Source organism: Stegastes partitus, unplaced genomic scaffold (genome assembly GCF_000690725.1).
Source record: "Stegastes partitus isolate 25-593 unplaced genomic scaffold, Stegastes_partitus-1.0.2 Scaffold37, whole genome shotgun sequence".
Lineage (NCBI taxonomy): Eukaryota > Metazoa > Chordata > Actinopteri > Pomacentridae > Stegastes > Stegastes partitus.
Window position 1 is genome coordinate 434,737 of NW_007577768.1, and position 23,478 is coordinate 458,214.

The window sequence follows — 23,478 nt, forward strand, 5'->3', positions numbered from 1 at the left end:
AGCTACATTAGCTTCCTCCATTTTGGACTCTTAGCTGTCAGGATAGTTTGCAGTTGGTCAGTGCTGTATGTTTTCATGTCAGACTTCAACCAAGTCAGACTGATTCTCCTCGAATGAGTAAAATATTACCAAAATATTACATCTGTGTTTGGCTGTGTCTGAAATCATTCCCTATTTCCTGTCTGCCATTTTATTTAAGTGCCAAAATTCTGGGTGTGTATTTCTTTGACCAGTGGCTTTATTAAGTCAATATCATATTCACCTGTTTTTGTCCAATGCAGTACTCAGTATTTGACATGAAGACGCAAAATGATTACGACTGTGGAAATGTCAATGTACTGCTCATAGCTGAGCGACAGTTACAGAGGGAGTGGTGAGTGTGATAACAAAGGGTGATATTGGAAACAATGTGCTTTCTCCTCTGCAGTTATGGCAGCCACATATTTCCTACCTGTCCATCGGTGCCTATGGAGCCTCCACAGTCATTGAGCAGCTCGGACATGTCATAGTAGCTGGTGAACTCCCAGAGACAGGCCTCCAAGTTAAGGTTCCTGTAGAAGCGCAGAGAGTTGGCTGAACGCATGATAGTGTTGTATTGGTAGGGTGAAGTCTCCCCAATGATTTCAGGGTTCTTTGTTGCGTCTGTGATGAAGCCATGTCCGGTTTGGATCTCATTGAAGTCCAGCAAGTTGGAGCAGCGGTGGTTGCCAACACGTGTGCCGTCTGGGCTCAGGGTGAGCTCGAAGTTGGACAGAGGCCTTGTTGAGATTACTGGCAACATTCCTGTTGACGGGGAAAAGCATGTTCATGTCACACAGGGTAAGAATTTCATGAACCTCAGTTAAGATAAATAAACAATATACCAAAAGTTTCAACCAGTTCTCACCGTCCATGTGAGGCATATTGACAGTTAGCTTGATGAGGTTGGGGAAGTCAGGATCGTCAGGGCCAGTGTAACGGATCTTAGCAGAGAAAGGTTCAGCTCCAACAGTACCTGGGATACGAGGCTGACACATACCTGCAAAGAGTTACAGCCAGTTAAACCAGTTAACTCCATACCCAACAAATACCTGCAAGTTTCCCAAAGACTCCTCTGCCTTTCACTCACCCTCCTCTTTGCTGATCACAGTAATGGGACTGGACAGCTCCAGACCAGCATCTCCATTGGTGTTGAAGGCTCTCGCTGCACACTGAACTCTAGAGCCTGCTTGGAAGTAGATTGAATCCAAGGTGATGGACTTGGTGTTGGTAAAGAAGGTGTTAGTGTCCACCTCCCTCATGGGGCTGGTTACTCCATCTGATCCAGTGGGAGCGCTGATGAGCCAGCGGTACTGGGTGAGAGTGTCGTTGATGTTTTCCGCGGAGCAGATGGAACCCGTTTTATCAAAGTCATGGTACTTAGGGTTGCAGGCCTGGAAGGAAAGGCAAAAAAAAAAAAAGGTTGTAGAATGCAATAAACTTTAAAATTGCTTAATCATATTACTGAAACTTTGAATGGTGTGGAAAAAACAGCATCTCACTCACCGTCACGCACACAACAGGGTACCCGTTGGGTGGATGGGGCTTGTCTTTGGTTTTAGCTGTGTCATCATACATGAGCAGAGAAACCACCTGAGGCACTGCCGGGAAAGTAACGTCCGCTACACTGTCCATCTCCTCAATGTACACAATGGCCTTGTTCATCTAGCAAGAAGAGGGATGACATCGTGAACCGGTTGTCAACTTTAAAAACTGTCCACCCCTTTAAATGAACATATTTCATAATGTAAATCCATCGATTACTTCCGTCAGTGACGTTATTAGATTTTGATGCAGATACTACGGCTGTGTAGATATTTCAAAACACTAACATGCACGTTAACTACCAAACCAATGCTGCTGAGGTGAAGAAGTATTTTTGCTCTTGAATGCCTTGATTTAAGACAATCACTGTTTTCAGTCGACAAAAAAAATTGTATTTGGCATATTTGAATGAAGTCATAGAAAATCTGTTTGCTTGTTTGTAGAATTTTATTTAATTTTTAAAAAATTGACAGCCACTATATACAGTAAATACCAATGCTTTTCAATGCATGGTGCATTTGTGCAGCCAGATTGACTTTTTTCACAAATATATATAGTGCTGCAGAAAAATAATCATGAACTACCTCTTGTACAAAGCCCTCCCCAACTAGATTTAGGTATTTTCCCAAACATGATTATCTGTCATAAAGTAACTTTTGATATATTTGGAATAAGAAGCAGATTTCTCCTATTAGAAGAACTAATGCTGAGCACTTGGCAGAGGCCTCTTATGGGTTTATAGTTGAATTACAATGATGCACAAAACAATTTTGCAGGTGTTGACCTATTTCTATCACGTGAGCAGTGCATGCCTAATGGAGAGTGTATGGGTAGAATGTCACAGTTCTGTTTATAGGTTTGTCTTCTGTTTGGCTCTGCAGGGACATTCCCATCAGCATCTCATTCCAGAGGGAAAAGCTTTTTATAAGACTGTGGTTCAGGCGTGCTGACAGCATTGCCAGCTGCTGTCTGCCTATTTTAACACAGGCTGACACGGCAGGGTGCACGTCAGCGTGTGTAGATCTGCAGTACTGTACAGTTCACATATAGGACTTGCTTCTGATTTATATTTGTTTATGTGTGAACACTTGTGAGTGCCATGTGGCTGTTGCCTCACCTGTATTTCAGCCACCATGTTGTCATCAGGCTTCATGTGTACAATGAAGGCCTCTCTCATCTCTCTTTCACCGTCATAAAGGATCTCAATCTCCACAAAGTGTTCCTTCTCACCTTCCTTGAACTCCACGTCTGAGGCACAGGCAGCAAAGTAAGCGGTGGTCGAACACACACATAAGTTTGGAAGCATTATTCAGGTGATTTTATTGAGCTTCTCACCCTCTGACAGCGGGTTGTAGTCATCTCCAGAGGTTGCAGAGCCGTCCTTAGTGTGCACTCTCACCACTGAGACCTTTGAAGTATCTCCAAAACGCAAAATAGGAATCTTCACTATTGCCACATCACCTTTCACTTGTGGCTCACGCACGCTGTACTTGATCTCAGAGAAACGGATGATGGGCTCTGGAACAGAAAGGAAAGAGAACCTCTTCAAATCCAGTTAATGACTTACTAACCATAAACATGTAAATCAGCATCTTTTTACTTTCAAACATAATTCATCTGAATGCAGATTCTAACAGTAGAGGTGGTATCTGATAACAGAAAAAAAGCAAGATAAAGTAATGGGGCACTGATTTTACTGTTCAGTTTGTTGCATGCAGATGTCTTTGTTGTGAGATGCAGCATAATAATTCAAGTCATTCAGTTGTACTTATTTGCGTTGTTTTTAGCTTAAAATATACACTCATTTACTGGGTCAGCTTAAGCAGTTATGGATGTGCTTTTCTCAAGTGCACACCAGCAGTACTTCTTTTTTCCACCAAATTTTTTCTTCTCCTATTTACATGCAACTGCTGTTCTTACTTGAGATATATTTTGGTCTTGTGAATTTTACTTTATATAGGCTCATTTAAATTAGCTATTTTCAGTTCACTCACTGTCTTTCTCGTCTGTGACAGTGACCAGTGCTTCCTTCTGCTCCCCGATAGAGGCTCCATACTGAGACTTGCTCTTGGGAGTTCCCAGCACCAAGCGGAATTCCTCGTCCTCCTCATGGACGGAGTCGTCCATCAGGCTCACCACACACGGCTTCTCAGTCTCACCTGCGGAGTAAATGTAGGGTGTAGAGAACATAACAAACAGGAAGGGATTATAAAGGAACAAATAAGGGGGCAAGAGGGAGTTAAGGGATGTCTCACCTGGCATAAAAGTGATGACTGACGCGTCAGTATTTGGCCTCTCGCTGTAGTCCATCATGACCTGAGCAGAGCCTTGGCGAGTGTAACAGCGCACCGTGGATCTGAGGCTGATGTCTCCACTACGGTACACTGTGGCTTTGACCTCTCCGTCCGACTCGTCCACTTTGTAGCTTCCTTCCTTAAACTGAACCTTCGGCACTGAAAAGGCAACAATCAAACTGTCACAAAGAAGTCTTCACATGTCTGAGTGAAGACGGTGACTGCAGTTTGCATGTATGCTTATATGTTAAGCTTTTCTGGTCACTTTATTTCAATCACTCTCCACACTTCAGCATTTATATAGAAAAGTATATATAAAATTACCTGCAGCACTGACCAATGATGCTATTAAAAGCAGATATGAGGAGATCTCAAAGTATTTAGTAATGCTTTTGTCAACAAAAGGAACCACTTTAAAGAAAGCAGTCTAATAGTTTGGCATTTACAATCATTCACTGTGTGATTTTGTGTACAAACAGTTAAATGTGTAATTTCAACATACATACATTTATAAATTGTTATATGCCAACATGTAGAAGTATATATGAAAGTTGTAAAAATTAAGACATAAACCAGGCTAAATACAATATTTGTAGCGTTACACAATTATTTAATAAATTCAATTTTGTAAATATATACTTTAAGATGTTCTTACAGCTATATAATAATGGACTATAATTCATTAATTTAATATTATTATTACTATTATTATTATTAGTTTTTAGTAGTAGTAGCAGTAATAGTAATGATAATAATAATAATAAAGACATTTTTATATGAATTGTCAACTTTCATATGGACTTGCATCATCTCATATACAAAAGAATAAAAATAGGAAATAATCGAGTTTGTAGTTTTAAATGTTTAAAAAACATTTCCTGTACATGTCTTTGTCCTTATAGCTACATATTAACACTATAGTAACTATAGGAAACATTTCTTAATATATTATTATAACTAATAATAATACCACTACCACTATCATTCCTACTATTATATAGAATTCGTACACATATACAGAAGAATATAGTAAAAACAATACTGTAGGCTTGGATATATTCTACACATATATGTTTAGTTTCTACACTTGACACTTACGGTCAGTGACAGTATCATTGATTGTGATGGTGGTCTTGCTCGGTTCTCCTAGCACAGCATTCATTGGCATCCGCAACACCAGGTCAAAGGTCTCAGGCCCCTCCAGCTCCGGCTGACCCAGGTCATCCAGGATAGTCACTCTAAATGTCTGCATCGTCACCCCGGGGGCAAAGTCCAGGTTGCGACTAATACCAACATAGTCTAGTCCAGCTGGAAAATGAAGCAGAACACACTGAGCCACATCGTATTTTAACATAATGACAGAATTCCACTGATTCAGTCAAACTGCTGATTTTACCTTCTGCAGAAACGGGCTCGCTCTTCCTGGAGCGGACGGTGACGGTGGCGGTCTTGGACAGGTCCGTTCCTGTCCTCCAGACCTTCACCTCGACATAGCCTGAACTCTCGTCCACCACATACTCAGGCTCCCCAAAGTACAGTGAAGGCTCTGTGAGATTTGGGAACAATAGGAAAGTAAATGTGTAAACAATTCCTATATTGTCTTGTCTTATTATAGAAAAATTATACCAAAGTAGTTTGCGAATTAACATAAGTCAGTGTCATGTTGTTTTACGTGGACATTGGTTGATTTTTGTTTTAGCTATGCTGTTTCTAGAAACAAGGGTGTCTTTTAAAAGTACAGAGCAAGATAAGCTTTTAATTAACAGTGTGATGTTTGTGGTTTAGTATACTGAGACTGCATGTTTTGCAGCTTTGCACTTGGGTTCAGGGACAGATTGGCATCAATAGCTCAGCAAATGCCCTCATTTTTGACTCAGCACAGGAAGAGAGCTGTCATCCGTCTTAGCCTGTCCTCCCGCAACCTTCCTCCCCCACTTATCTAAATCCAGACAGCTCTGTCTGAACCCAATGCCAAAAGGTTGAGGATACGCCTGAAGAATAAGGTGCACGTCTGTATGTGTGTGCACACAGAATGATGTTCCTGCTTTCTGATGATAGAGGAGCTGATAAGGAGCTCTGCGAGGAGGGGGGGGCGGGGTGGCAGAGACACAGAGGCAACCGTCCACTTTGCAAAGGCCGAGGGCAAGAATTCAGAGCCCTGGAACACATTGTCAATTCATCTCTCTTCACTTCTGTATAAAGCGTGTTTTCATCACACTGTGTCCAGCCAATGCTCTTAGAGATCGACTGATAGACGCGCAGGTTCAGACCTTCAGCTTGTCGCAAAATACTGAAGCGAAAATGAGAGAGAAGGTAGGGAGGGAGAAATTTGTAAATTTGTAAATGTGCTTTGTAGATGAGTTCTAAGCAGCAAAAAGAACGAGGTTTGGGTTGTGAAAAATCATAAGTTGTTCATAATGATGGATTCAAACTGATTTATTAACAATTACTGAATTATTTACTTGTTTTTGGGGGCATTTCCACCTTTTTTATAGTGACAGTGGACAGAGATGAGAATCGTGGGAAAAGAGAGCAGAACAGGGAAATGTAGTCAGGGTCCCGACTGGTCAGGAATTGAAATGGTGACTTGCATGAAGGCATTTGCACCCATCTAGTATGAACTCTTACCACTTAGCCATTTGGTCACTCTGTTAAATTAAGCATTCATCAAACCTTATTGAAAAGTGACATCAGTTTAGACACAGTTTCACCTAAAACCAGGAACGCTGTACTGAAGAAACTAGAGCATCTCTTGTAGAAGTGAGAATAACTTAACTAATGAATTGAAACAATGCAACTTTCCTAATCTAACTGAGATATTTCATTAAATGAGCAATAAAACACACTTGTTCTCGTCTGACTACCAGCACCATGGTGGCTAATGTTAGTTAATCTCAACACATTTAAACAACTGAGTCACTTTGCTGAATACAGGACTTTCTTTAGCATCATTCTTTAAGTGTCTCTAAGGGCAACAATGGCTGTTGTTGATCTAAAATGACTCTGGCTTGCTTTAAGAGAGATGCAGTCCAGCCCCTGGCCTTCATTGAGTTCATCATGCAACACTTGAAAAACATGAAACACAAAATTACAAATTTTAGTGTCACATGTGCTAAACAGTTGACACAGAAATCAACAGGGTATTCAAACATAAACACACATACCCATAGCTTGTTCATGGCAACAAATACACGAGGTTCATGGTTGTGTGGCTGCAAATAAAACATGATTTACTGTGTATTTTTGAAAGTTTTGTTTCATGTAACAAAGACCATACGCCAAAACATAATGGTTTTCTCAATTTAGTTGCTCTTGATTATTGGTGTTTGAGCAGAAATGTCAGATTTGTTGATGCTTGCTGTGTCCGACGGCCGATGCAGAGGGAAGGATTTCTGGCACGCTTTCAGTGCCTTTCAGCCTCTATTCAGGACCAAGGGGGGCGCGAGAAGGGGAAATGAGTGCCAACATGGCAACCTTAAGATCAGTGGGAGGAAGAACCAGACAAATACAGTAACAATAGGGGCTCGATGTTGGCAAGAATCCAAACCACAAGTTTACTCAGGCAGGCAGATGGTTTTACACACACACACACATAGAGACACTGAACCAGATTTATGGTGTGGTGTTACTACAGGACCCACCAAGAAGTAGAACCACAATAGAGCTCCACACTGCCGAGTCCTCCCTTGTCTCTTCACATGTCTGGGAATGCACGCTGATTATTTTACATAATGTTCATTGTACGACAAGCAAGTGCAGAAAATTAGCTCTGGTGGGAGGTGGGAGGGACTGAAGGAAAAAGTGAGGAAAGCACGACAAGTTTGGCATTATTGGTCGCAGAAGAAAGACAAGAGAGGCCTCAAGGAATTTAGGAATTTGAAGGCAACAATTTGTCTAATTTATTAGGACATTTTCTTTGATGGATCACATTAAATGAGTGCCAGATTTGTGATTGATTCCTCCTCAAGCTAGAATGCAGCAATATCTTTAACAAAAACAGACAACATAGTCTTGAATACCATTAAGCAGAGAGACAGAGGAAAAACATGCCACTCATTTGGATTCCCTGCACAATAGTCCCCCTCTCTCTCCACCACCTGCCTTTTGGTCCCTGCAGACAAAAGGATGCCCCCTGTTTCCCCCTGAGCTCCCCTGAATGCCAATGAGAACGGGGGTCGCTTGAGGAGCACAGCGAGGTAAAGGCTTTTTATCTGTCGGGCTACAGTGTAGCATAACATCCAGCGAGGCCTCCAGTCTCCCGCTCAACACCTGTCTATTGTTATCTTGTATCTAGCGCTCAGACAGACTGAGTGTGGTGGATAAATGAAGCGGAGTGTGTAAACAGAGCTGTTAGACTCAGGTATGGGAGAGGTAATGGACCTGAAAATACTGTAAAGCCACCAAGGCAAGCAGCTCAGCCTCCGAGGCCTTTGCTTTGGTGACTGCGGTGATGGTGCCGTCTGCGCAACTTTAGTGGATTAGTGGCGTGCAGATACCAAAATGGAAACGGAGAGCATCAAAGGCAACAGGATCACCCACACCTGCCGCCTCCTGCAGCTCTGTAACTACAGCACATGATGCCACGCTGCTTTAACTCATATGTTCAGACGTATGTGGTGACCTAAGTCAAAGATTGAAGAAGGAGAAAGGTTCAAGGGAAGTTTTTTTGCTTGTTTTTGTTTTGTTTTTAAATCTGCTGATGGGTAAATCTTAAAAAAGCACACATTGAACAGCAGACAGAGAGGCTAAAATCACACTTTATTCATGTGTGTATTACTCTCCGTGTGCTTTTGTTTCGTTCATGTTTGCATAAGCGAAAGCAGCTGGTGCTGCTTAATCTTATACTTTTTGCTTCACATTTTTACAAGTTATTCAGATTTATTTGTCATATTATGCCTCAGTTTGTAAGGGCTACCTCTGCAATCCAACCCCGGAAAAACAGAAGGATATGGATAGATGAATGTTTGCATAAGAAACTTCAAAATGTTTCTAACCTTTGCAGAAAGCAAGAAGCTTCCACTTGTCATAGTGGACTGTGGATCATTTAAGTCAGATCTAGACACCAACAATAATGTTCAGTGTTACAGAAACCAGAAGGTCAAATATTTTGCAAATATAAACCACAGCTTTATTTCCTCACTTGCCTGGTTTGTTTGGCATCCCTACAGCTTGTACATAATAAGACAAGCGCACTTCTTCTTTACTTGATATTTAAATGTCTGATAAGAAATGATGTGTTGGTTTGTTGATGGTTGGTAGTTAAACAAACATGAAAAACATCTGAATACATCTGAAACTAACATCATTTGTCTGCATTCATTTTATGAGGTCACTGTTTCTGCCCATTTCTTTGCAGGTGATAAAGGAAGATGTTCATGCCTCTATCTGTCCATCCATCTATCTGCTAAACTGATTCCACCCAGCTACAGTATTGATGATTAATGTTTACAGGTAAACAACTCCGCCACTCACCGTCATCGCTGTCTGCCAAAATGGTGACTTTGGCCGACGGGAATTTGGCGCCCAGCTGGCCGCCCATGGCCATGCTGAGGCTGACATTGAAGCTCTCCTCCTCCTCGTACAGGGAGTCATCGATGATAATGATACGGCAGATTTTCTCTCGCTCATCTTTATCAAAGCGCAGCACGCTGGTGTGGTCCTCGGGTCGGGTGATGTAATCAGAGTAGGACAGGACAGTGCTGGGGATGGTGCCAGTAGCGGAGCCTGAGGAATTGTGGGAACATGAAAGACTTCTTAAATTCTTTCTTAAATTGGAACTTCCCACATCAATGTGGTAATGCTAGTAGAATGAAGTAATAGAACTGCAAAGGGTGCATGCTCACAGAAACAGTTACATTTATAAGATTGATAAAAGTATTGAATGAAAATAATAACATAGAGAATAAAGTATAATTGCCAAGCCGTGCTAGTACATGAAAATCAACAGACAACAGAAAAAGAAAAACTTCGTTACTGCACTCTCACATAGCTGGTGTTTGTGTTACCTCATTTTAATCACTAGTCATCAAGTTACATGTCTTGTTGGAAATGTTGATATTTCATACTTTCTTTCCTCACTTTGCAATTCAGGTATTTTATGTCATAAATATTAAACCAGGTTCATCTCACCTTGCTGAGTGTAACAAACCACCATGAGTTCCTGGCTGGCGTCTCCTGAACGTCGGACCGGCACTAACAGCTCTCCGATGTCCTCCTCTATCTTAAATTCTGCTTGAGGAATGAAGACAGTCGATTCTGTTTTGGGAAGAAAAGCAAAAAAAAAAAGGTGATTGTTATATGCACTTTTTTCAGAAACACATATATTTAAGTCTTTGGATAATCAAGTCCACTTTAATATTGTTTAAATGACTCAAGACACCGGATCCTTACCATCTCCAGGGTCCACTATCTCCACTGTTGCAGTGTCGGGAAACTCCAGCACCGCCATGACTGGGTCTGACAGCTGTATCTCAAAGGTCTCTGAGGTCTCAAACTCCTGGTCTGTGAAGATCTTCACCTTCCAGGTGGCTGTAGTCTGGCCTGGGTTGAACTGGACCTGCTTCTGGGATTTACCACGGAAGTCTTTGTCCTTCTCAGCTGTGCCATCCTTAGTTGCGATACCTGAGAAAGGGTGACGCACATGTTTTGAGCTTTAAGCAAACGGAGGTCTGTGGTGGCACTTAGACTCCTGACAGTAATATTTAATCCCAGTGTTGCTTTATACAGAATTCGAATCTCAGTGTTAAAACAATGCAAATCAGAATTTACAACGAGGTAAAGTGAGCTGACAACAGGTAGCTGATTCTGTCTATTGTCTGACACCACAGAAGAAGTAACATAAATGCGTTGTATTTCCACCAGAGTTTCACAAGGTTAAAGCATCTGTAACATTATTTATAGTCATGCTTGTTCCATCCTCCAGCCTCCTGCATCTTTAAAGACAGACCTGTAGATGGTAACATATGTTGTTATAAATCTTCGTCATGCAAATATGAGATGCAGCCAAACAGACCAGCGTATCTGACATTTCACGGTGACCTTTGCCAGTAGAGGTTCTACGTGCTTCCAATTGAACCACTTTCACAGACAAGAGAGGAAATGGAGCAGCAGTCAAACAAGAAAACAAAAGGTTTGCGCCTTTAGGGACATGACATGGTTGTTAGTGTGATGTTGACTCCTAAGTTTTCTTTAGGTTGACTGTAGGGTTAAGCTGAGAACATCCTGCAACCTTTAAAGGAATCTGGGCAGATTTTAGGTAAAGGAGTACGGTCATGTTTTATTGCAGGTTTGGCCTTTCGAATGACACATAAATAACATAATAAAGTCACGAGGGACAGTTAAAGGGGGCAATAATTCATTGTTAAAATGTCAGTTTAATGAGGGCCTGTGTGGTGTCATCATCTTCATATTAGTTTGAGTGGCAGGTAGGCAAAATGTCATAGAGGGCAAGTAGAAAACAGAAAGATATCTGAATTACGCCAAAATCTGTCATCTACGTCTACAAGGTTAACTGGCTCGATTCTAGGAAGTTGAACAAATGACTCTCAGCACTTACTGACAAAGGAGGTTTCTCCCAGGTAGCCTCTGCGTTTCAGTGTCACCTCCAGGAATTTGGCATCCTCATCCACCAAGTAGTATTCCCTCTCCAGAGAGACCCAGGCCCAGTTGAGCCGGAATGGCTGAGGTTTCAGTTTATTTCCACCTACAGAGAAGAAAAAAAAGAAGCTTTGACACACCAGCATTTCAAAGTTTCTAGTGAACAATATTCTATTTTGTTGCATGAAAAAAAAACCCAACTGTGACCTACTCTGGAATAAAAGGAATCAAAGGGTCATTTTAATTTTGGAAGGGTAACATGATCACTTAATACCAGGGCTTCCCTAAACCTAACTTCACCAAGCCTCAAGAAGAGTTGCCCTACTTTATAGTACTTCAGATATCGACTACTTGATGCGTTGTCTTGTTCTGAACCTTCAAGGGGCAAGTATTAGCATATATTTACTGTATATTGTCTATCTTGGTGCTCATGTCCCTGCTTTGTAAACCCACAAAAAGATGAACTCAGAGTGAGAGCAGGCTATTTACAGGGCAGAGCGTCTTTGTTTGCTGCACTGGTGACCTCAAAGTGTCACATTCCTCCGGTTTTGCCAAATGAGGACAATTGCTTGCGTTCCTGAACTAATAAAACTAATATCTTTATCTTAGCAAGTGGTGGAAAGTCACTAAATACAATACTTGAGTGTTTCCATTGTATACTACTTTCTACCACATTTATCTGACAGCTTTAATTAAGTTTATCATGAAATTTTAACATAATGGATAATAAAAAGCAGTATGTAGTCGGGTTCACATTTCAGATGTCTATGAGTTCTTAACATCACCACCAAAAAATGACTTTCTCCTTTAAACGCCACATATGCTTTCATTTTAATAAATGTTCCAATAATCCGATATCGCAGCAAAAATCAAAGATTGGTGAAAAAGTCCAACAACTGAAAACAGATTTGTTCTTTTTCTTCTTTCCTCTTACATTAATCATCTCACAAGATCCTGGCAGATTTATCTGCTGACCCTGTTTATAAAACTGTACATAAAGTAGCTCAGCAGCTACAGCGGTAACATGCTGCTGACACACTGACGCTTCACTATTAATAATCTAAGGGTGTCATCTATAATAATATATCAGTGGGAGGGCCTGAACCAAGACTTTTACTTTATTACTTCAGGTATATTTTGCTGTTAATTTATACGTCCTTTTACTAAAGTAGGATTTCAAGACTTTTACTTGTAACAGACTATTTTCACATAAAGTTACTTTGCTTAAGCAAAGGATCTGAATTCTTCCATCTCTGATGTTGCTCAGCTTATTCAGCGCACTAACTGGATCAGTTTTGAATCATTTAATTTGGTCTTGCACACTTCATCATCTTGAGTTGAATATTTTTGTGTTTTCTGCGATAGAAGTCACGCTTGTAAAACTAATGAAAATCACACCCGAACGAAACACTCGACAAGAAGTCTCCAAAGCTCAGAGTGAACACGCACTGCTCCACAACTATAGACCCAATTCTTAATCCACACTATCTCATGACTTGTGTAATCCCTCGAACTGTCAGCTTGGTTTTGGTCGGTGACTTGATACTTACTGCTTAAGAGATATTTAAGATAATAGGTTCTGCTGCATAATCTGAATGTTTTTTTTTTTTTTTTAACAACAGCGGCGAACCGGCCTAACGTCTTATCCTTCAGTGAGATGAGCCTGGTGACCTGTGACTTGTGATGTGAAATGGGTCAGTCTCAGTGGATTCTTTGGATCAGGGAGGTTAGTGAGGGCCGTCTCTCTTTAGTTTTGCACTGCTGGTCACACGGACAGCAGCCCCGCTGACCTGCCTTAAAGAAGCTTGGAGGAGTGAGGGAACTTTATTGAGTCAGAAGAAACATTCAGCTGTTTAGTGAGGTTTTGTAGAAACAGATCTTTTTTAGTTTAAAAAATGGCAAAACACGAAAGTGAAGTAGACATTATACCTGTCATAGGAGACTAATAAAAGCAAACAGTGCACAGAGAACAATGGAAAGGAGCCTCTGCTTGTCCTCACAATAAACCAGCATTGAGCTCAGTTTTGCCTCAGTGAGGTAGAAAGAGGCTGCAGCCTTTATGCTCTGTGACTGAGGAGAATGAAAACACTGGGGGGCTGAGTGTGGGTATTCAGGATGGGAAGGGGGCCACTTCCTCGAACCCACATGTCAACACTGAAGCCAAACCAGGCCGAGTCACAACAGGGACAAGCCACGTTCACCGAAAGGCCGAGGCACATTCAGATGGGACTGATAACAAGAAGAGGGTTTTCTAGAATAAAATTGGTAATACTGGATTATATCGCTACTGGAATTAATCGCCTGGAAAATGTGAAAATAAACATGAAGACCCTTTTTCATTTCTACTCACACACCATACTATAGGAGTTAAGTTTCTCTTATTCTGCCTGCTCTCCATCCTCACAGATGAACACATGAAGGCAAGTCATTCCTTTGTGAAGCCAGGCGACAGAGTGGCAGAGCTCGGTGGGCAAAGCCGCCCTCAGCTGTGCTCAAGTTTCCTGCAGTCATGGCTAAAAATACAGGAAACACGTATCAAGTCTGTTTTTGCTTGCCCCAAATTCTTTAAGTGTTGATAGAGACCATGCACAAAATGATTTTAGAAAACACATGCCTTTGTTGTATTCTGTGCAGAGTCTAAACTGCTAAACAAACTTATTTCTGACTGACAAGACTTGAGTTTGATCTGCGCTTAAGAAGGAATCCACTCCTTGTCTCCACTAGAAAATACCTTCATTCCAGCCTGATGTACAGTTACAAAAAAAAAAAGAGAAAGTCTTTGACAAACTTCAACTATCAGATTGTTTCTGTGCTGGAGAAAGTGTGTCCTGGCAGCCGGCCCTATTTGGAGCTGATATGAGGAGAAGCTTAGTCAGAGGCTATCATCAAGGATTATCAAATGAACACGGCCAAGACAAAAAGCTGCTTCTGTTTTGGCATCGAGCAATCAGGCAGCTTTAGGTTTCTGCGTTACTACGAGGAGTGAAACAATGGAGTTTTTATGAATCAGAGCACGGCTATACCGCTGGTATTTCACAGGCTGCTGCACGATATTGTGGAGAACACCTAAAGGGCAAAAACACAGCACTTTTATTGTATCCAAAAACACAGATGGGGGAAATTTTTCAGCCGTTGTTACAGTTTTTGAGATTCTGAGTCTTATGCATCTTGAAGTGTTTAGTCCTGATGGGAAATTCTGATTGGACCAATTGGAAAAAAGGGCTGCTTAAATGTGTTACCTTTCACTATTTGTCACAATGCTACCTGATAATCTGATATGAACGCATGACATAATGTGGATATGGCAACTTGTTCAAAGAATTTATTGGAGTCTTTAGCTGCATCTTGTCCAAAGAATTGTTACTTAAACTGCTGTTTCCACTGCCAATAATGAACCTACAAGCTCACATTACATCTCCTTTTGTCTCTAAGAGCAAATAACCCTTAGAACTGAATGAAAACCAACACCAGGACTGGGGGCACTGGTGAGTGAATGACATCTGCCATTGTCCTTGGCTTGTCCACTCAGTGGGATTGTTACTGCGTGTGCTCAACAGGTGCTTTTCCTTCCCTGTAAAGACATTTCAGACAGTTACCTTTGTCTGGAATAACTGCTCTCATCGTGTTTAAGATGTTTGTTTCAAATCTCTCTTTTTTTCCCCAAGCGATTCCCAACGCATACAATACGCACAATCTATCAATCACTGTTTACTCACACAAAATCACAGAGTAGCAGAACCTCAGGAGGAGGAACGGCAAGCAGAGCTGTTTTCTGGCTACGAACATCAAAGCAAAGATCTCCCTCAGTCTTTGTCCCTCCCGTCTCGCAAAACCTTCCTTCCCGCCAGACTCCCAGATTATGTGGAGCAGAGTGACAGCTGTACTCCACAAACCTCCTCCCCCTCGCTGTTCCCCTTCCTCCCTGTGTCGGCTTTGTTCGCTCAGGGGATGAACAACTGAGAGGGACAGCAGGCCACAGTCTGGGTGGGCCAGATCTGCCACCATGGCGTGCCTCCCCGCCTGCCTCCGCATTGTTCACAACAGTGTAAAACTTGGGAATCTCCCTCCTCTGACTTCTTTTGTGCATGCTGCCAGACATTGAGGTCGGAGCTGGCATGGGTCTCGACAAATCAAGAAATAATCAGGACGCAAGACCTTCCAGGGCGACGTGCTGTTTTATAAAGAGATGAAAATGGTTTAACTCTGCTCCAAATACAAAATGAAAGACCTGCGATGAAAATAGCTGCAAACATAAAATTCAAAATAACTTGCCGGACATGATTTTAGATTTGACTGATGGACACATTTATGACAATTTTTTACGACACTCACACTATACTGGACAGCCTGTCAAATCTAATACACACTGTATCTGCATGGCTCGGCTCACATTTCCATTAGCTTTTCAAACTGACAATCATCATAATTTCTGCTGGGGTGAAAAGTTTTATAGGCTGCATTTATATCTAAATGTCCCTGTTAGCAGCTATTTAGTAAATTAGCTCCAGCGTGATTGATTGCGATTGCTGGCACAGGAAGGCGAGGAATACTAAATTATAAACGCTTTCCTGATTTAGGATCTTCGTGAGACCAGCAGCTAACCCTCGTTAACGACATGTGTGTTCTTGGTGCAGAATTTACCTAAAACAATCAGCGTGAGAAACACAAAATAAGTAAAACACAGATGAATGACTCAGCGGATAAAATTTAAGGCATCTTGTGCCAGCAAAGCGACGTGCACCAGCGTCCTTTGACAGCACATTCTTCATCAGCTCATATTTACACAGCAGTGCTGCCTGCATCCATACATAGATGCAGCGGGATAGTGGGCCAGTCTGAAGATATCATTGGAGCGGAAGGTCAATACGAGGCTTTGACGTCCACCAGCATGATGCAAGGAGGAGCAACCTTCTAAGAATATCATCATCAAGTGACAAGCATCACCATTATTACATTTCCTCATCAATCATCCTGCTCATATAAATACTGTGAAGGTTCCGGTCAGCTATGCTCAGTATTTAAATGTCACAGTTTTCAAGTATGTTCTATTAAAATCAAGGCGATGTCAAACCTCGATGTAAACAGAAATATGTTAGCTTTATACAACAGTGTTAACTTTTATTCTTGTGCATTTTAATAAATAAATGAAGAGATTTTTAAAAGAGATTAGCATCTGCTTTGCTTTCCAAGGAATTCATGTAAGGAATGCTACGTGATTAAATGTATTAATAACTGTAATAATTCCTTCCGGACAGCCACAGCATGGGACGTAAATCAACACATTGAAATATCTGCATTGCTGCCCGTATTCAAGACACTGAGACGATCTCTCTAGGATGTTGCAAATAATTTCACAGGACCACATCCTCTTTGACATTTGCTTGCCACACTTGGCGCAATGACACAAATGCTTGCAGCATTTAGGGAAATCTAATAGCATAACAAATGTGGCACTGTGAATCATTATCTTTCAACAAAACATTGCGTGACGAGTGATGAATTAAGACGTGAGAGCTGCATGCGCAATTAACCCAAAAAAAGGCCAAAATTATTAAAAACATGCTGACGGTTGGCTTGTCCAATGTTAAGTATTTTTTTCTAGCTTAGTTTAGTTTGTTATCACACTATGCAGCTGAGACTGATTAAAACTATTTGGTCATGAATCAAACCCAACAAGCACCAACTAAAAATGAGGTGACATCCACTCTAAAGAGCTCTTTTTGCCCTCTTCTCAACCAGCTAAAATATAGTTCCAACATCAGTGTGTCACAAATTAGTTTCATTATTTTGATAATATTTCAGTTGACGACTGAAAGACAGGTGATATTAATTATTGTCATTATAGCACTGCGAGGCAAAAAGTGGTCTACAAGACATCCTTTTAACACACTCAACCGTCTAAACCCCAAGCAGCATATTAAAAAAAACCTGGAACATTGTTCCAACTGCCCACACATGTTACCGAGACTGGGAAAAGAGTAAGCTTACATAAAATAGATATGTTACTACTTAATTAGCTCAGCCCAGTTCAGCCAAACGGTTCCTGAGTGTTTGTCATATTAATGTTGGGTGCAATTGAGCCGCTCATGGGTTTAAGGTTGCACTGAGGAATACACAATTATAAGTGATGTAAATGACTGGGTTTTTTTTTGGCAAACTTTGAAATGTAAAGACATGTAGAATAAAAAACTAAATTCTGATATATGACAGTCTTAAGCTGGGATTTGGTTTGGTTTTCTAAAGGAACCGCACATCACAGAGCTTGGAAAATCTAACAATTTTTTCTTTTTCTACAGTTTCTAACTCTGATAAATGGTGTGATGCTTAGAATAAAATGTCATAAATATGCAACTATATAGGCCATGTGCTGCCAGTAACAAGCTCCCAGGAAGTCTTAATGGGATGTAAATATTGTGCTTATTGCTGTAATACGCAATAGCAAGTACAGCTTGATCTACTCTGCAGGTACAAGGTGCCTTTACAATGTAAGCAGCAAAACATTGTAATGTAGTTCTTTTATGCAACAAGCAGGTAGCTCAGTAGCTTAGAACGCAGTTCAGCAACAGCTGGGTTGCTCGTATAGTCTCCACCATTGTTGTTGCTATTGTTTTGCGTCTTTGAAAATGTCAAAGACGTTGATTGAACATTAACTAACGTCTTTGAAAATGTCAGTGAAAAATGTTCACAGGTAACCACAGATATTTTTCTTTTAATTCTCTCTATCTTGTCCTTATCAAAAGATAAATGCTCAGTGAAAAGAACTAACTGATGATGGCACAGTCATCTGTTGTGATCTATCCCATAACTGTTCAGACAGAACAACAAACCTCACAGTGGTGCAAGAGGAAATCTCAGCGGTTTACTAAAAACCAGCAAGATACATAGTCTGATCTAGTTCTTAATAAGAACTAATGCAATTTAATTCAAAAGTTGTTGAGACATTTCAGTCTAGACCGTTGTGACGGTCGAAGTGACAGAGAGACATTCCAAAAAACGTTTTCCGTCTCTGCAGCAGCGTTGCTAGTGTGGCTAAAAAAAAAGTACAAGGAGCAGAGCAGAAGTAACTCAATAATCGCTTGGCTACGGGCAGCAACAGCTTTGCCATATGAGAGTAGATAAGAATAACCGGTGCAGCCATACATCATAACTCCCCAGCCCAACGGCCCGCCAACGGCCATAAATCAAAGCCGGAGAAAAAGGACAAAAAGAGAAAGAGATACAGAGAACAAGGTGACGCCATAGTTCATTGAAAGGGATAGGGGTAAAACCTGAGAGGAAGGAAATAGAGAAGAGGTAAGACCAGAGAAAAAGAATAGTAATACCATGAAGGGTCCGTAGAGGAGGGGAAGGAAGGAAAGTGAGAACAGAGTAGGGTGTGGTGGAGCTTCATCAAGTCACAGGGGGCCCCGACTGTGGCACCATTAGCCAGTAAATCTCCTGGTGACTGTTGACACGAGTGACATGTAAGATCCCAAAACACAGTTAGGAAGTCGGGGTGTAACATGGTCGTGTCAGTTAGCATGCAGTCCTACTGGACAAGAGTGCACTTACTGAGCTGAAGAAAACTGACAAAAGCCTGCCTATAGCCTTATTGTTTTTTCTAATTGTAGCTCTTTTTCCTGCATTTCCCCCTTTTCTTTTACCTTGGTATCATTGCGCCCTCTGGGGACGTGCCCCTCCAGAGCAGTCACCTCCACAGTGGAAGTCTACGGGTTATCGTGCTATCTGAGATTGGGTTGGATTTCTGCGGAGCTGGGAGTGGGGTGACCACAGGCTTTGAAAGGGGATCCCCCTGGAGCCTTCCCTCTCACGTACACACCTGTCTGCTTGGGATACCACTTCACTTCCAGGCCCTGCTCTGTCTGTGGCCCTGGAGTCTGGAGTCTCCGTGGAAGTGCATTCCTCTGCCCGGCTCTGAATGATCACATAACACTCAACCCACCCGAGTCTATGATCCCTCTGCAGAGCTGCAAGACTATATTGTTGCCATTGGAAAAAGCACAGAGGCCGGTTCAACTTATCTGAATGCAAAGGCTTGCATTCTCTCTTTCTTTCTTGTGTGTTATTCAGCAGTGAGTTTGATTTTTACTCTCTTTTTTTCAGAGTTTGATTAGTGGTGCAGTAAAATCTAGATTTAAGACTAACAAACAAAAATCTATAGACGTCTCAACAAGCCTGACAGTGAGGGTTTCTTTACTCAGCCTGTGGCTTGTTGGACCAATACCTGATAGACCAAGATATATGCGAGCTGTGTATTCACTTGTGAAAACAAGTATTTATTGCTTCAGTATCCCACTCTTCGAATAGCTGTAGGGAGTTTCTGACCTGGTCACTTGCATGCAAGTTATTGCTTTTCCAATAGAAATTCCCAGCAGACAGAGACAACGAGCCAACTTGAACTACAGTCTATGACTGGGGTCACTGCTATCATTACTGGAGGGTTAAAGTTTGGTATTCAGGCCACCGTGTGAGAATTCATCTGTCATTCAAAAGTAGCAGTCAAAGTAAGTACACTTAAGATGTATTTATTTTATGGATGCTTTCTAATTGAACCACTGCTGCAAAGGAAACGTAACAAAATAAATGCTGAATTTTAGGCTGAAAAAAAAAAAAGAACGGTTCAGATCAGCCGGTTCGTCTCTCTCTACCTCTTTCTGCAGATTTTACCCCAAACATGTTTGAGCCAAATACGAAAACTCCTCAACACACGTCAAACATTACTACAATCTCCACCTGGATTTATTTTTGGAAGTAGCGTAGCATTTGAAGAAGAGTTTTCTGTTCATACAACTTGAAACAAGTTAAACAATCTTGACTTCTACAAGTATGGATTTGGGCTTTTAGCATTGCATTCAATATAATTTTCCTCTATGTAACTGTACGTATACAAAATACATATTCAAATTTGCTCACTTTAATTCTTTTGCAAAAAAACCCTATTTATCCCTAAACAAGGATTTTCTTTCTTACAACTAACAGCTAAAGTAACTTTCTCCTCACTGTTTGAAATTGAACCGCTGACCAGCAGATCCACCCTCACACCCCAAGTGTCAAACTGAACGTCTGCCCCTGACCTCTTACTAAGAAACACTTGTTACACAATTACGACAGCCGTACTTCAGCTGCGTCTGACCACACACACACACACACACACACACACAAACACACACACACACACACACACACACACACACGGTGTTGCTCCTTACATTCTTCAGCCCCCCTGATTAAGATCTTGACGTACTGTATCTGCAGATGTACACTCATGCAGTAACATATGTACATGTGTGCTTGCAACATTTGAGCTTGTGAGGCTTATAGTGGTATTTTCTTAACTGCTACTCTCCTCCGTGTAGATATGTTAATGATTTGAGTATTTGAGTGTGTATTCTTGACCTACTTGTGAAGAAGCATCACTGCAGTGCATGTAGTGGCAGGTATCTGTTTAAGGCTGCTAAGACCCTTAAGCAGCCGCCCATATCACTGCATCTCAGGATATTTACGGATGCTTAAACTGTGTATAGAAGAACTTAGCGAAACTGCTTTAGCTTATACAACAATTAAACTCAATTCAGGGTTAAAAAATGGCTACTGTTGACAAAGAGGGTCTATAGCTCAATATATATATAAGTATGGTCTCTTTTTGGATTTTGGAATATGTAGTTTAGCTCTCTTTCTCTGTCTCCTTGGATGTTTCCAAAAAGATCCGAAGCAACAAAATCATCTGAGATTTAACAACTATTTTGATTAATTTCAGGCTTTAAAATATTTCACAATTTATGGTATTGGCGCAAACACTTAATTTAACTTTAATAAGTTGATCGATTCCATTCTTTATGAAGAGGTTTGCTAGCAGAGCCAGTGGATTATCTTGGGTGCAAATCTCACCTGACCCAGTGTTTTGCTTCCCACACAAACAGCTCACCTACTTAGATTTATTAGCAGATAGCCTGACCATCAGCGCGCTCTCCAGCCACATGCCCCTACATGTCCAGGATAATGCCACCACCCCCAGGAGTCACCTCTTCAACACTTCACATTAGTGATTTGCCAGCTGGCTCATCTCACTTTTATCTGTTGTCTGTTTGATCTTTTCCCGGATGTCCCTGAGTGTTTGCTTATGTGTGTTTGTGAGTGAGTGCTTATGCACACGTGCAGTGCGCAGATAATGTTAATCCATGTGTCTCTCATGTGCATTAATACGTGTTTAATCCATTAATGACATGAATATTGTGCTGTGCCCTTTACATGTGAACCATGGTCATGCAGAAACATGGTTTTGTTTAATGTCCCAGTATGCACCAGTGCACCTGGTTCAGCTAAGCTGGCTGGAAGCTTAAACAAAGTGGGTAAGCAAACAAAAAAAGAAGTGTTGAGCTAATTGAAGCCCTTGTCTTCTCTTCCTGTGCTTAAACCTGCACATAATAGACAGAAATGCTTTACTTCATGCAGCTTATTAAGTCACAAATGTATGAAATATTACTAAGAATAGATGTGTGCAATTTAGATTATATTCCAATGTCAGTTAATGTCAGAGCCACTGATCCTCATTAAAAATAAATTACCATCTACGTCAGTCACAGTCTGGGGGAAAGAGTTAATTAGTAGGGATTCACTCAAGGCCAAACCGAGGCTTCATTTTCCTGACAAAAAGATTGTAATTTAGCCAAACTCACATCCTCTTGCTGCTGCCTTCTCCATGGGCCTGATGGTGCTATTACTGTTACCATGACCCTCAATGCAGCACAATTATAGGCTAAACTTTCCCCGTGGCATTGATTGCATTTCTGAATCTTGTCTTGTATTTTATAACCAGTGCAAAAAATAGAAAAGGCCACCTGTTGCATTTTATTGCATTGCATTGCTATATTTGTAATGCTGTTCAAGTAAACCTATGAAACAGTGAGAGGTGACAAGCCACCGAGCTTACATATTATGCTGTAACTCATCATCATGTGTGTACCGGGCATATCTGATTCATTGAGGAGAATTCTTTGGGATAAACAGCATTGATTGCTAGATCGTCACATTATACCTGTTACAGATATTAATCATTCTTTAGACTCATGTCAAAAGGAAATATGATGTTTCATGAATGCAAAGAGTCGCCAACCAAAGCACATCAATCAGGCGCCAGAGTAGGATGAAAAAGGGGAATGAGTCTAATTGGAAAGACAATATTGTCTCTTCTCACAAACTTGCACGAAAACATGTCCAAGAAACACGTCAGTGAGACTGATTCCAAGAAGAAGGTATGAACTGAATATCCTGTTATTCACACCTATACACATTTCACCGTGTCACTTCAAGCACATGATGAAAGGTGACGTTTGAAAGCTCTGAGACACGCCCTGAGGCGAAAGACCCTATTGTTCATTAACAATAAAGTTTAAAAAAAGTGGTAGTCTTTTGCTTTTACTAACCCACCGTCAGCGTTTGACTTAGCCCCCTTTGACCCTTGTCCTTTAAACCTGCTACCCTTTCCAGTAGGGCGAACAGAGGTGGTGCCTCAGTACTGGGTGTCAGTCATGGCCAACTGCCTTAAGTCTTTGTGATGCAAACACTCGGGTGATTGACAGAGCGCAGGAAGTTTCAATTTTAAGCAGCCATTAAAAGGCAGATATACTCTGAGGAAAACCTTCAGGCAGATGATTCCTCAGTAATGGGCCCCAACTTTGGTGTCGCTGCGCACAAGTATTAAATATTACAAAAGCCTACCGTTGTCTTCGACTGTGAAGTAGAAGATGTCACTTGTGGCGTTGCTCCCATCCAGCAGCACATAACAGATCTTCATGTCATTGATATCAGCTGTTGGTATGACAAATATAGAGAGATGGAGTGTTAGCTGAAACGGAAAGATAACTGTGACGACTGAACCACTTTTACAAGGTTTTAGTTACAGGCCTCAGGCTGCAATTAAAGTGATACGAGCCACAGGAGAAATGTGTTTTAAAAGTTTAAGCAAAGTCAAAATGCTGAGAAGTGAATATCTTTTACAGAAATATAGTCTATGATGATTTTAAAG

At 41.2% G+C, this 23,478-nt stretch overlaps 1 protein-coding gene across 1 annotated transcript in view; it reads right to left on the reverse strand.

The window, feature by feature from the left end:
- Positions 1 to 23,478, reverse strand: part of frem3 (Fras1 related extracellular matrix 3) — a 35,287-nt gene that overhangs the window by 5,121 nt on the left and 6,688 nt on the right. Inside the window, exons 2-16 of the mRNA XM_008302653.1 lie at positions 23,172 to 23,261; positions 11,413 to 11,559; positions 10,248 to 10,478; positions 9,987 to 10,112; positions 9,330 to 9,581; positions 5,254 to 5,403; positions 4,956 to 5,165; positions 3,819 to 4,016; positions 3,558 to 3,722; positions 2,899 to 3,081; positions 2,681 to 2,811; positions 1,525 to 1,683; positions 1,109 to 1,412; positions 887 to 1,018; positions 452 to 783 (exon numbers count right to left, since the gene is read on the reverse strand). Coding sequence (XP_008300875.1) covers positions 452 to 783; positions 887 to 1,018; positions 1,109 to 1,412; positions 1,525 to 1,683; positions 2,681 to 2,811; positions 2,899 to 3,081; positions 3,558 to 3,722; positions 3,819 to 4,016; positions 4,956 to 5,165; positions 5,254 to 5,403; positions 9,330 to 9,581; positions 9,987 to 10,112; positions 10,248 to 10,478; positions 11,413 to 11,559; positions 23,172 to 23,261 — 2,810 coding nt within the window. The remainder of the gene's footprint in view (positions 1 to 451; positions 784 to 886; positions 1,019 to 1,108; positions 1,413 to 1,524; positions 1,684 to 2,680; positions 2,812 to 2,898; positions 3,082 to 3,557; positions 3,723 to 3,818; positions 4,017 to 4,955; positions 5,166 to 5,253; positions 5,404 to 9,329; positions 9,582 to 9,986; positions 10,113 to 10,247; positions 10,479 to 11,412; positions 11,560 to 23,171; positions 23,262 to 23,478) is intronic.